The following is a 14,357-nucleotide window of genomic DNA, read 5'->3' on the forward strand; positions in this document are numbered from 1 at the left end:
CCAGTCAATTGCCTCTGACAACATTCCATCTCATTCCCAAAATACAAGTTAGGTCTAGGGTGATGAAGTGACAGAATGATTGGCATGTGAGTATGGGCTCTTTCTGATCTCATGGACTTGGATTAGTGTTTCCCTGAAGAGTGGAAGAATGGAAAATTTCCCCACCGAAGCCAAACATATGGGATCATGTTCTTCTCAAAAGGGCTAAAAATAGAATTTAGTATTAACGACCTAAACTCTCTTGGTGAGACAGTCCAGATACACAACCACTAAAAGAATGTTCCCTTTACAGTTATTATCTCACTATTCACATAGATTAAATCTGATACCGACATTAGCCATTTGAGCTTACCCATGAAAGTTCCACCTTCTTCTTTCTCTTGGTGACATTCATTTAGTTTTGGTGATCTTTAGAGTAAGAATTTTCTATTCTCTTTCAGTTCACTAGATTTCATCTCAAGGGCACTGGAAATATAATATTTCCATGAAAAATCAAGTTGTGAAGAAATACTATTTTAAAACTTGATTTTCTTCTTTCCTCTCATTCTCTTCAGGCATCACCATTTGAGTCTGTTAAAGTGTAATACATACATATGTATATATGTACACACATGTTTGTACACACATATTAATATATATCTATAATTTTATATATGTGTATACACATATAGAAATAATATATGGCTATGTAGATAATGTTTTCCATGGAATCCTATAATATTCATGTTAGAAAGGACCTCAGATATCATTTGGTTCAACCCTTGGCAGTTGCTGTATAGAGTCCTTTATAATATATCTTCCCTAGCCCCCAACAATGGGTCACATAACCTCTGCTTAAATCTTTCCAGTTTCATGGAAATCATTGTCTCATAAAGCAATTCCAAATGTTAAGAAATTCTTCCAAATTGAGCTGAAATATGCCTCCCTATACATTCCACTCATTTATTCTACTTCTCCCTTATGGGACTCCAAAAAAGATAAAGAAATCTAATCCCTCTTCCACATGTCAGACTTTAAATTTTTGGATAATCATGATCATCATCCACTATTCCATTATCTTTTCTTTTCTAAGCTAAATTTCATAATCTCCTTCAACTCGACCTTCAAATGACAGAATTTTTGTCTTTTTATACCATCCTTGTATCTAACATCTGGATATACTCAGACCTGTGGTATCCAGACTGGGATGGAATTTTTGGCATTGTAGGAGCATTGTTCCCTAGATTATCAGGAAGTTCAAATATAAAGCAGCAAAAGTGTCACTTATTATCCTAAAAAATTGCAAAAATGACATTCTAAAGAATTATGTATATAATATTTGAGCGTATCCATTTCCACTCTCTCTTCCCTTTAAAAGTATCCTAGGTGGAGAATATTTCAGAGGATAATGATTCTTAGAATTACTGAATTGTGAGAGTGTATGTATGGCTCTTCATATTAACTCAGCAGAGTTCAGATTGGGAAAGTTCTTCTGTTCTACAGGTATCTATCTACATGGTAATTCTCAGCAATAGAGTTTCTGCAGTTGACTGATTTTGTCACCATTCTATCTTATTCTCAAGATGTAAGTTGGATCAAGTCAATAGAATTCAGACACTATGCTCAATCCTAATACCTTGCTTTCACTGTCTGGGAAAGAAGCCTTTAATCTTTTTAGCTGTAAGAGACTGGCGTGCTTTAGTGTCAGCTAATCTTTCCATTAACCTTCAAGTACCTCAGATGTTTTCCCAGCTTACAAGGCCCTGACACGTCCTATTATTTCAAGGGGATTTGCTAACAAAACGTCATTTTTCAGATGGTTGTAATTCTCATGGAGTTCGACTGGATGTGAAAATGCTTCCCCTTCTTGGTCTCCTCAGTATGGCTCTACATTTGAGCATCTTGTCAGTCTTTTCCCAAAGCCAAATACCAGATATTACCAAGATATTCTAATTGACTGAATTTGAAGTTATTTCATTCCCACCGGGTCCAGATAACCAAACAACCACTGAGTAGTTTCTGGTAGCATTCATCTATCCCTCTTTAAGTTCTCCCTTCAACCTTCTTCTTCCCTTCCCTCCCAATTTCTTAGATCTAGCCATGGTACTCTGAGCCAATCTTGCCAATTTCATACAATTTTACTTTTAATCTAGGGAGTCTCTATTGCCCACCCTATGTTAAACAGATATACACACACAGGCATACACCCATATATATGCATCCCCAAACTCAAAATATAATCAGAAAACAAAGTATGAAAACGCTTCCTAAAGAAATTAAGCTCCTAAGGAGACAAGCCCAAATACTGGAATTCTTTTTGGAACATCAGGTAAATAGGATGAAGAGAGCCTAGCATTCTATTTCAAGTCAAAGAAGCAAGCCACAAATGAGGTCTAGAGAAATAAATAAGGTTCCATTTCTATCCAGAAAAACTCCAAACACACCTCAATGCTCAAGGGCTATGTCATTTTATCAGGAGCTCGAGGTACCTTACTGCCTTGCCCTTTTACTCTGGGCAGATGGAGTCAGATCAGGAGCTGACAAGTCAATTAAAAGAAACATTTTCTGCCATATTTCACACAGTTTCCTCTTGCCATGTAGTGAAATGAATCGAAGACTTAACTTTTCAGGATGCCACGGCAACAGTACCTTTTATGATGACCACATCTGTTTTCAGTATTAACACTAACAGGTGGCCTGTTTCATATTCTGGAGATCTACAGAAGAATCCCTTGGGATGGGGAACTGACCTTTTGCCTTTCAATTCAATTTTTATTGGGTTTTAGGACGGTGGAAGTATTGCATCTTTCTTGCCTTAATCAATAACTTTATTATTATTTCTTTCCTTTGTAATTATACTTGAGCAATCCTGTTTTTTCCCCAAAATTATAAGCTGTTCCTTTGCTGAGATGAAATCAAACCCAGCCTAGCCAAATGTGAAACTGCATTTCACACTGAATTTTTTCCCAGCATTATATTAATGTCTACTGTGTGAAACTGTATGAAGACAAAGCTTACTGTTACAGCAGGAAGAGTTGCTACATACAGCATGAGAATATTTTAAAAATATCTAGAGAGATGTGCTGGTTAGTTATTTAAAACTACAGTTAACTAAGATATAGATTTAAGAATGGACTACCATATGCACCAAGAGACAACTGGCAAGTTCATCTCTTACTCAAGTTCAGAGAAATAAATCTGAATTAAATGTCTGCTTTCTACCTGCTTCCTGTATCTCTAACCAGTCAAATAAAGCTTAGTTTTCTAAAATACTGTTTTCCTTACTCCTTTGTTTGAAAATCTGCAATAATTTCCTAGTTTGAATGTCTCAAATGTAAACAGTGCTGCCTAATAATTTTGAAACCTTATAATCTTTTCTCCCCTTCTAATTTTTTTTATTTTTCAAGGAAAAAAGTTTCAAAAATTAATCTGTATTTTGCATATTCATCCCCCTTCCCACTGACATTAAAAAACCCTCTCTCAAAAAAAAAAATAAATAAACCCCCTTAAAACATATCTCTAAAATCTGAAGAAACAAATTTCTACCTCAGCCATATCCAGAAATGTGTATTCTTTCCCCATTTTCATCACCCTTTTGCCAGGAAGTGAGAAAAAATATTTTTTAATAAACGATTTTTTGGTTAGTGAAAAATCTGCCTTTTCCACCCCCTTCCTGTGCAATTCTTCCTCCCCATATTCACTGAAAAAGAAAAACAAAACTCTTGCAACCAATATACTTAGTAAATCACTACAAATTCTTGCATTAGACATATCCACAAAAATAGATGTCTCAGTCTACTTTCTGCATGTTGGGTGGGATGGTGTAGAAGAAACCATCATTTGTCCTTTCACTTCCTAATCAATCTTATAGCTAACTATTCCTCATAGATCTAGGGAAACCTTTAATTCTTCAGAAAAAGACATTGAGGAATGAGAAGACGACAAAGCATCCAAAGATCCAATTTCCAGTCCAGGGTCTATCACTTCCCAGCTGTATAACTTCTGGCAAATTGTTCCACCTCCCTAAGCTGTATTTTAGGAATTCATAAAGAGAAAAATTTGGCCTAGATAATCTTTAGGGTTGCCTCCAGCTTTAACATTGTAAATCAGAGGTGCCAGATATGGCACCCTCTGCAAGCTGAATGCAGTCTGAATTTAATTAAAATATAATTGGGAAATATTTTAACAAAATAAATAAATATACAATAAAACAGATAATATTGCATTTTAAAGGTAAACCATTCGACAATCCACTGGGATTCTTATACATGGGTTAGTACTGCTGTTTCTCTAAGTCTGACACAATTGGTCTACAGAATCTTTTTTTTTTTTTTTTTCCAAAGGTAATGCTCTCCATTCTTTGAGACCCAGATAATCTTTCTCTTTCACAAACAGAACTTCATCCTCCACTACTCAAACCCAGAGTGATTCTTCTCTAATCAGATTTCTCTAGGACTATCTATTTTGTTTTTATTGCTGATTGTTTAATGCATCTTAGTATTGTGTTAGCAATTAGTTTTCACTCCTTGAAAGCAAGAGTGAGATCTTATTAGCATTCCCCTAGGTGCCTACCCCAGTGCTAGCCATATGGAAAATCCTCAGTAATATCTTGTTGAGACCAATCACCATTTCTATCAGGAAGGAAGGAAATAAACATTTACTAAGCACCTACTTAATGTATTACAAATACTGATCTTTACAACAACCTTGGATGGCAGGTGCTATTAATTATTTTGAGTTGATGTTCACTTATCTAAGTTGTGCCTAAATGATTTTTTCATGACCCATTTGGTTTTTTAATTTAAAAGTATTTTATTTTTTTCCAGTTACATGTTTTTATAATTTCAATATTCATTTTTTGAAAGATTTTTGCATTCTAAATTTTTCTCCCTCTCCCCTGACCTAAGACTGCAAACAATCTGATATGTGAAATCAAATAAGATGTATTTCCACTACATTTAGGGTTTTTTGTTTTGTTTTGTTTTTTTTGTTTTTTTTTTTTTTTGGCAAAGACAATGGAATGGTTTGCCATTTCCTTCTCCAGTTCATTTTACCAATGAGGAAACTGAGGCAAATAGGATTAAGTGACTTGTCCAGGATCACTCAGTAAGTGACTGAAGCCAGTTTTGAACTATGAACATGAGTCTTCCTGATTTTAGGCTCAACACTCTGTGAACTATATAATTGCCACAATTGTAAATATAGTAACTGAATCAATTAGGGTAGCAGAAGACAATTTGCTTTTCTTTCTTTTCTTTTTTTTTTTCAGCAATCTTCTTTAAATGCATTGCTTTTCTAATATAATACATTGCAGTTCTAAACAAATATTATTTTTGAAATATGTATATTTTCTAGTGATATGAAGTTAAAGGTATTTTTTCTTCATTTTGACTCAAGTACATCATAAAGAAAATATCTAGGATTGGATTTGAATTCAGGTCCTTCTAATTTTATGATCAATGGTTTATAGACTGTGCTACCTAGTTGCTCCATGACCATGGATTTTCAAAAGCAATACCAGTAGAATAGAACCTTTAGTGGGTCTTTTCAAGCTTGAAAGGCTTAGAATACAGGCCCATAATATGCTTCTGTTGGTCATTTAGGACTAGGTTGGCCAAGTTCAGAGTGCCTCCTCACTAGATTTGACTCCAAAGCAATGGATATTTTTGACCTGAGAAACTGCCTAAGATCATTTACTAAAGTGGAGATAGGGTGTGCTGGAGCCAACTTTGAACCAATTCTAAAGCTAACTGTGAAATTTTTAGTATGAGCATTTATACCTCAGCAATTGGCAAAACCTAAAACCAGGGGTTGTTTTGTTGTTTTATTGACTATTTATAACTCAAGAAAGTGATTCAGAAATGTTAATAAGGCAGATTAGATTAAACTTTGAAATGTACCATTGTATTTTTTTTTCCAGAAAGCCAGTTGTTAAAACATTTACTACCACATATCTGGTTATAGAGCATTGTGATCTGCACAGAGGAGGGAGTATCCACACTGACCAAAATGATAAACCCTTCAAGTGCTAGGCTACCAGAAGCATCTTTAGGCTTTACATTTATGATCTATCTCTTTTTAAGAAGAGATATTTTTGATAACTTTTATTTTAACAGCATCTATTGCTTCTTTTCTCATTACCAGATAGCCATCACTCCTAACAAAGAACAGCCAGGTTCTTTCAAAGGGTTATTGAAGCTGGGGTAGCTGGTTGCTATGTCTGGTTACTAGGTTGAAGATTTTTATTGGGTTATTAAAAAAAAAAACAAAAAAAACAACCTGGCCTCTACACAGTTCCTGGTTGGTCAAGAGCTGTGTCACAGAGCTTATAAAGAGTGGATGGTTGATTTTATATATCTTTCATCTGGATTTATGTGAAAATAAATGTTTTAGGAGACATGATCCATTTTAAAAGCAGACTGTAGTATTTGTTCATGGTGTATTCAAAGCTAAAGAAAATCAGCCATTAATACTATCAGCCTTATAAGTACCTGCTTGTCTGCTACCAGTAGATTTATGAAGGTCTAGTTATCAGAAAGAATGTTCTTTTGTCTATTTGACTGTGTGTATAGAGTGTCCCTTCCACCAAGGTCTTAGAAGAAGGTAATCTTGGAAAAAAGTACTTGATGAGCCAGCACAATTCTACTTACCTTGAGGCTATCTTTTATGTTTCACATTTAAAGCTGTAATTTTTTACATTTGTTTCTCAGTAATGAGCATATAACTTTGTTACTAGACACACTCTTGGGGTGATAGACCTATGCTAAGTGCATGAAAACAGCTGCAGGTTTGTTAAATACTTGGATTTTGTTAGTTGACAGAACCAGGTTCCCTCAAGTTGTGAATTTAATGTGTGGATACTGTCATCTGAAGGATCCTAAAGCCAGGGATCCTGGGTTCTAATCCTGACTCAGCCATGAATTCACTGGGTGACCTTAAGCAACAATATAACCACTTTGGGCTTCAGTTACCTTCTTTGTCCAATGTAGGATCAGATTATCATCACAAGAGCTGACATTTAGATAGCTTTTTAAGGCTGGCCCAGCTCTTTCTGTATTCTGTCTCATTTAATCCTTACAATCACCATTTGGGGCAGGAGTTATTATTATCCTCATTATTTCCCACACAGCTGAGGAAACTCAGGGTCAGTTCAATGACTACACCTTGGCCACACTGCTAAGTATTGGAGGCAGGATTGGAACCCAGTTTCTCTTGCCTTGAAATCCAGTTTTATCCTTTACACGATAGTACCACAGGAAGTACCTTAGAAGTCCTATATAGTTATTTTTATATTTAATATAGGTAAATAATTAATTTTAGGTTATTTTTTTCTCATTTTATGAATAATAACACTGAAGGCTACAGCATTCAAGAGCCCTGCTTAAGGTCCCACAGGTAACACAGCTGGGAGGAGAATCTCAAGTCCATCAACCACTGTACCACAAGGAAGGTTTCTTCTCCACTATTATAAGTTTCTTGAGGTACAGATAGTATGCTTTTTCATTTGTGTTGAACTACAATGAAGTGAATAAGGCGGATATTTTGTAATCATTTTTAAGCATTTAAAAAATCATTTGGTAATTATAGTATCAGTTGACTTAGGCTGAAAAGAGTATGATGACTAGGCCAGAGTCACAATTTCTTCAAGTTTTAAAACCTTGTTTAAAATTTCCCAGAAATTTGGCCTGTTATTTTTTAAATTGATGGATTCCATCTTTGATGTCTTTGGTTTTTTTTTTAGGCTGGGGTTAAGTAACTTGCCCAAGGTCACACAGCTAGGAAATGTTAAGTGTTTCAGACCAGATTTGAACTCAGGTCCTCCTGAATTCAGGGCTGGTGCTCTATCCACTGCGCCACCTAGCTGCCCCTTTTGATGTCTTTGTTATTGAGAAACTCCACCTCCCAATGCACATCCACCATGGATTTTCAAATTAGAGTGTTAAAAAGTTGCATGGGAATACTGAGAAGCTGACCTGCTCTTATGTACATATATACAATCTGTGTGTGTGCCAGAATCGGGACTTGAATCCAGTTTTCCTGGACGCAGATGTCAGCTCTTTATCTTTTCAGGGAACCTCTCATTCATATGTATATTTCTCCAAAATTTTTTATTGGAGGTTGTTCAGACATTTTAGTTATATCCGACTCTCCATGACCCCGTTTTGGGGTTTTCTTGGCAAAGACACTGGAGTGGTCCTTCACTTCCTTCCCCAAACTCATTTTACAGATGAGGTAAAAGTTAAGTGACTTGCCCACAGTCATTCAACTAGTAAGTGTCTGAGGCCACATTTGGCCTCAGGTCTTGACTCCAGGCCTGGCACTCTATTCTGCCACCTACCTGTCTCTTTTTATAGGAGTTCAACCACCTTGTAATTCAGCAAGGAAAAGTTAAAAACAAAAAGTCTACAATAGCAATATTGACTGATAAACTCAGCTACAAAAAGTTTCATGTAAATGTGAAGTTTAGGATGGTAAATAAATGTATGTTTTGAGTTTTCTTTTATCCACAAAATATTTCTCACCTAATCTGTCCAAACCTAAATTGATTACACGGTTATCCTTCATATTTCTTTGAGTTTAACCTGGAATAAGAACAAAGACAAGAAAAAATCCCAGTAAAACACTTCTCCACCCACTCCCCCGCCCCCAGAAATAAAATGGACTATATTATTATAGGGTATTATAAGAGAACATGAACTTTATAATATGCATATACATGTATCAACTTTTACATCTTTTAAACTACAGCTTCTATTACAAAGTATCCTTCAGCTCCTATTTCATTAAAATGGTTCTTGGTCCTGGCTATAGTGGATTTGGGGACAACTGAACGCCAATGCTTTTTATTTCCATTAAAGGTAAAAGCGCATACATTCATGTCTACCACATACATAAATATTTCATCTAAATGCTTATCGTAGTGATAGCCAAACTCATTGAAACTGATGTTAAAAATGTGGCAGCTATTCTTTTCCCTCTAAAGAAAGTCCAAAGTGACTGTAAAGCTTCTGGTTTAATCATCCGAGGGGGTATGTAGCGATCCTTCGGGTCAAGGCTCACAAGCAGAACTGATCACTAAGCGGTTCCCCAGGGACCATATTTTAATGAATTTTATATTAAGCCATACATTTCCCTTCATCTGGTAACATTGTATACCTCAAGCTCTCTCACTGACTAATGCACCACTGGACCTCAAGGAAAACGCTCCAACTTTTTCTCAGCCTATCATATACATCTCCGAGATATCCAGCAACCTAATAAAATATATTACACAGACAAGCGGTCCTGCCAACATACTTTCTATTAAGGAAATTAAAAGCACATGCTCCTTCTCAACCTGTGCAAGCTCACGTGTCTGGGCAAAAGTCCAAAGGAAAAAGCAAGAAAAGCTTTGTGTTGGAATAGTCATGCAACCCTCTCATCCCTCTCTATTATCAATGGCTGGGTAGGATTTTTAAGGTAAGCCTTTGAAATGCACGCGGTTACAGTAGCCCCAGGCTCACATGCCCGCGTCTGTCTCTCCCTCTCAGTCTCAGTCTGCCTCTATGTCTCTCGTTCAGTCTCCAAGCACTACCCGAGTAGAATCTTGGGAAACTTAGGAATAGAATTGAAAGGCTGGACTACACTGAGGTTAAACTTGAACGGATCTGGTAAATAAGGCTCCTGCTCCCCGAGAGCTGCAATGACGTAGGGGACAGCGGAAAATCCAAGTGAAATTACTCCTAGGGTTTGGAGCCGGGTGTGGCTACGGAGACGCTGGGGTGGGTGCGGAGTCCTTCCCCTTCCCTCCCCGGACAATGCCCACCTCAGGCTGCGAGACCCCAGAATTATGTAAGGCTCTGCATTGGGGGGGGGGTGAGAAACCTGAGGTTTCCCCGAACACCACGAATGAGCCGAGTCTCCCCGGGCTTGGGCTGGCCCACCAACAAAGCGGAGCCGCGCACGCCGGCCGGGGAGGAGCATCGGACTGGGGGTTCCCGGGGTTCCCTCTCTGCCCTTCCAAAGCAAACGCCAAAAAGGGGGTGGGGGTGGGGGGGAAAGGCAAAGTACCGTCTTGTCCAGGCACTGAAGGCAGTAGTAAAGCTTGCAGCAGCACTGGCCCATCGCGGCAGGCAGGCTCGCGGCATCCAGCGCACCCGCTCCGTTCAGCGTGCAATCATCAGCCGGGGAGCCCCGCGAGCCGAGAGGCTGTCACCAGTGAGTGGCGCCTGCCGCCGTCCGCTGTCCGCCGCTGCCCGGACTTCCATGGGCTCCCTTATCTCTCCGTGTAACTTCAGGAATTCAGGAGCGGGAGGAAGAGGAAGAGGAGGAGGGAGCCTCCGGCCAGAGCCGGCTGCATGCTAGGCTCCGGCTGGGAGCGGCGGGGAGGGTCACTTAGCCACTGAGAGCCTCCGGCGGGGCGGATCAATAGGCGCACAATAACTGGGCATTTACCAGTTTCATCACCCTCCCAGCCACCCGCAGCCTCTCCCCGCCGCTGCCCCTGCTGCTAACTGACGGGAACCACCTTGCAATGCTCATCCCTTCCGCCGCCCGGATACACACACAAGTGTGCACCCCAGGCTAGCTAGCCCGAGGAGAGGCGCACAAAAGAGCATCCCCGGGGCCTCCCTGGAGGACTTCAGGCGAAGCTGGGATCGCCGTCCCCACCCAGGGCTTGTGTGGCTCTCAGAAGTAAACATATTTATAAGTGTGATTTATATGATGAGACTACAGGCCTTCCCTGCGTCGTCGCTCTGCCTGTCAGGGTATCTGTTGCCTACAGGGATCTCTAATTGCTCATTTTCAATCCGTGCACCAGGAACGCGGCTTCCCTGTCTGATGAGACCTTTCTCGCATCTGAAATATAATTATGCGTCTGATTGCCTGGGCAAGAGTCACCCTAGTCGTTAAAGTGTCCGGCTGATTAAAACGGTGGTATTTGGAGTTCCCTTTCTTCCAGGCATTTCACAGCATGAAAGCCTTGTTGAGCAAGATGATATTTCGAAGCAATTTCATATAGTACAAAGTCAAAAGAGGAGGGGGAGGGGGAACTACCCTTTGAAAGGGACTTGCCTTTTAAAGTATGATACATAAATCTGGATATGAAAGCTGTATCTATTTACAAGACAATCATTTAAGGAAATACTTGCACCTCAAAAGAGAAAACCTGAAAGGTTAGGCTCATTAATAATCCACAGACATGAGCAAACACACCAAATTTTTATGCTGAACACAGACTTTGCTCAACACTATTCTTAGTCAGTGCCTACAAGAATCAGGTGACATAAGTTAATTCTGCCTGGAATTCTCCAAAATACAAACTCTGATTAGGTAGTTTAGGTTATTTAGGGCTCTGGGCTAAGGGAATCTTATCAAAGGATTATCAAAGCAAATGAAAGGCAACTTGATCTTTTGATAGGGCTCTTAAAAAAAAAAAAAAAAAAAGCCTAAATTTCCCTTTATCGTTTAAGTTGGGTATGTTTTTATTCCGAGTGTATTTCCTTCATTGAACTTCTAGACAATATCTGCCATGAAATGAGAGCATAAATTTAGAAAGTTTATTAAGTAAAAACTGATCTTACGATTTTATTGGAATGAAGTGCAACTCCCTCTTTTTATAAATAAGGAAACACAGAAGTTGTTCCCTGGAGCTATACAGATAATAAGCAACTGGGCCAAGTTTCTAAGCCAGATCATCAGACTACAGATATACATCTAATGTTCCTCAGTACTACAAAGTGGAGAATCATGAATATCTACAAGTTTAGTGGGCTTCCAATCCTGCTTTAATAGATCTAAGATATGGCCATACTTTTTAACCCAGGGATATCATTGTTAAGACTATGCTACAAGGAGGTCTGATGAAAAGAAAAGCGACCATAGGAACAAAAATATTCACATCATCAGTATTTGTGAAAAAATTAGGAACAAATACATGTCCAGTAATTGTGGAATGGGTGACCAGTTGTATAAGAATATAACAGAACTGTATGTATATATATATATATATAGTATACATATACATATATATATAGTATATATAACTGTATCAATGATAAATATGAAGAATTTAGAAAAGCATGGGACCTGCTAAATACCTAAAAACCTATGGTTTTATTGATGTTGGCAGGTCATGTTGAGAAAATTGCCTCTCTCCAAAAAGATCAACAATTCCTCTTAAATTTAGGTTCTTTCAAAGTTCTTTGGAGTCCTCAAGAAATTAACTGACTTGCTCATGGTCACATAGCTGATATGTGTAAAAGACAGGATTTGAATATAGGTTTTTCTAATTTGGAAGCTAGCTCTCTGATTCACTGTATAAAGATGACATAGTCAAAGGAACTATATATGTATTGGCTTAGGAAAAGCAAATAAAGACAACCTGAAGTGACAACAAAGACAAGACAAGGCATTATGCCATCAAAATGGAAGCACATATTCTATAATAATTAGCAAACTAAAACAAAGAGGAAAGCCTCCAGTACTATCAATTTTAATACAATGGTTAGGTAGTCTTGCTCAGCTGTTTTCAGGAGGTGTAGTTAATAAGTCTAAGTAAAAAAAAAAAAAATATCAATAAATTAAACTAAACTGATAGAGCAGGCCTAGATAATATCCAAAGCCATTCTTGTCTCAGAAAAAAAAAAAAAAAAAAAGACTCAAGATAAGTAATTAACCTGATGGAAATAGCTTGTCATAGCTAATAACCGAAGTCTGGCTATTGTCCATAGATAAAAAAAAAAAAAAAAAAAAAAAAAGGAACATGTGTTTGGGTCTTACTGTTTCCCTTATAATCTCAAATTAATTTTTTAGGAACACTTTTATCAAGATTAGAGCTCTTAGTACATGAAAGCTTCTCTGGTATGAAAATTTTGATCTTAAATGGCATTTATGAAATTTGTAAGCATATTTGTAGAAATGCAAATATTTTCACATAACATGCAAGTTTTCACAGGTGTCAGCATGAGATACAAGAACATGATGTTCACTTTAAGTGTTTTAAGAATATTTGTACTTTTACAGAGAAGAGGAAGATGGAAGAGGTAGGTGGGAACACTTGACTCTTTCTCTCACTGGAATTGGCTCAAAGAGAGAATGACATCCGCAATCAGTTGGGTACAGAAATCTATCTTATTTTAAAAGAAAAGAGGAGGGCAAAATGATAAAAGAAAGGGGATTGGGACTGACAGAAGAGAGGGCAGATCAAAGGAGGTGGGAATCAGAAGCAAAACACTTTTAAAGATGGAAAAGGTAAAAGGGAAGAGAGAGAATAGGATAAATTAAACATAAGCAAAAACAGGATGGAGGGAAATACAAAGGTCACAATCATAACTGTGAAAAAAAATGTTATAGCAAGTATCTGTGATAAAGGCCTTATTTCTCACTTAGAGAAAGTGAATCAAATTCATAAAAAAAAAAAAAAAAGAGCTATTCTCCAATAGGTAAATGGTCAAAAGATATAAACAGATAAAGCAATCAGTTTTCAGAAAAAAAGTAGGACCTACCTATAGTCATATGAAAAAGTGTTTTAAATCACTATTTATTAGAGAAATGCTAATTAAAATAACTCTAAGATATCATTTCAAACCTATCAGATTAGCTAATATGACAGAAAAGGAAAGTGATAAATGTTAAGAGGAGATGTGGGGAAATTAAGACTGATGTACTGTTGGTAGAGTTGTGAATTGATGCCTTCTGTAAAGAATTTGGAGCTATGCCTATAGGGCTATAAAACCAGGAATATTTTTTGACCTAGAAATATTATTATTAGATTTGTATCCCAAAGAGATACAAAACAAAAAGGAAAAGGACCTATTTGTACAAAAATCTTTAGAGCAGCTCTTTTAGTGGTGGCAAAGAACTGGAAATTGAGGGGATGTCCATCAATTGGGAAATGGTTGACCAAGTTATGGTATATGATTATAATAAAATACTATTGTGTTATAAGAAATGAGGCGCTCTTGGAAAAATTTGGAAAAACTTACATGTATCAATGCAAAGTGAAATAAGCAGAACTAGGAGAAAAGCGTACATGGTAACAGGTAATTGTGTGATGATCAACTATGGATGACTAATTATTCTCAGGAAAATCCAAGACAATTCCTAAGGACTTATGATGAAAAATGCTATCATCTCCAAAGAAAGAACTGATGAAGTCTGAATGAAGATTAAAATATACTTTTTTATTTTTCTTGAGTTTTCTTTTGGTCTGTATTTTCTTTCACAACATTACTAATGTGGAAATATATTTGCATGATTACACATATATAACCCATGTCAAATTGCTTCTCAATGAAAGGGGAGAGGAGGGAGGGAGAGAATTTGGAACTCAGTTTTAAGAAGCAAATATTAAAAATTGTTTTTACATGTAATTTTACTTGTAAAATAATATTGTT

At 37.4% G+C, this 14,357-nt stretch overlaps 1 protein-coding gene across 8 annotated transcripts in view; it reads right to left on the minus strand.

Moving 5' to 3' along the window:
• The window catches only part of MTUS2 (microtubule associated scaffold protein 2), a 763,366-nt gene that overhangs the window by 107,684 nt on the left and 641,325 nt on the right, over positions 1-14,357 (minus strand). Inside the window, exon 1 of one of the 8 annotated variants that reach the window (XM_074303567.1) lies at positions 10,030-10,627. The exons of the other annotated variants lie outside the window; for them this stretch is intronic. Coding sequence (XP_074159668.1) covers positions 10,030-10,083 — 54 coding nt within the window. The 5' untranslated portion in view covers positions 10,084-10,627. Of the gene's footprint in view, positions 1-10,029; positions 10,628-14,357 lie in introns of those variants that run through there. 8 annotated transcript variants of the gene reach the window in all.

Source organism: Sminthopsis crassicaudata, chromosome 3 (assembly GCF_048593235.1).
Source record: "Sminthopsis crassicaudata isolate SCR6 chromosome 3, ASM4859323v1, whole genome shotgun sequence".
In the NCBI taxonomy this organism is placed as follows: Eukaryota; Metazoa; Chordata; class Mammalia; order Dasyuromorphia; family Dasyuridae; genus Sminthopsis; species Sminthopsis crassicaudata.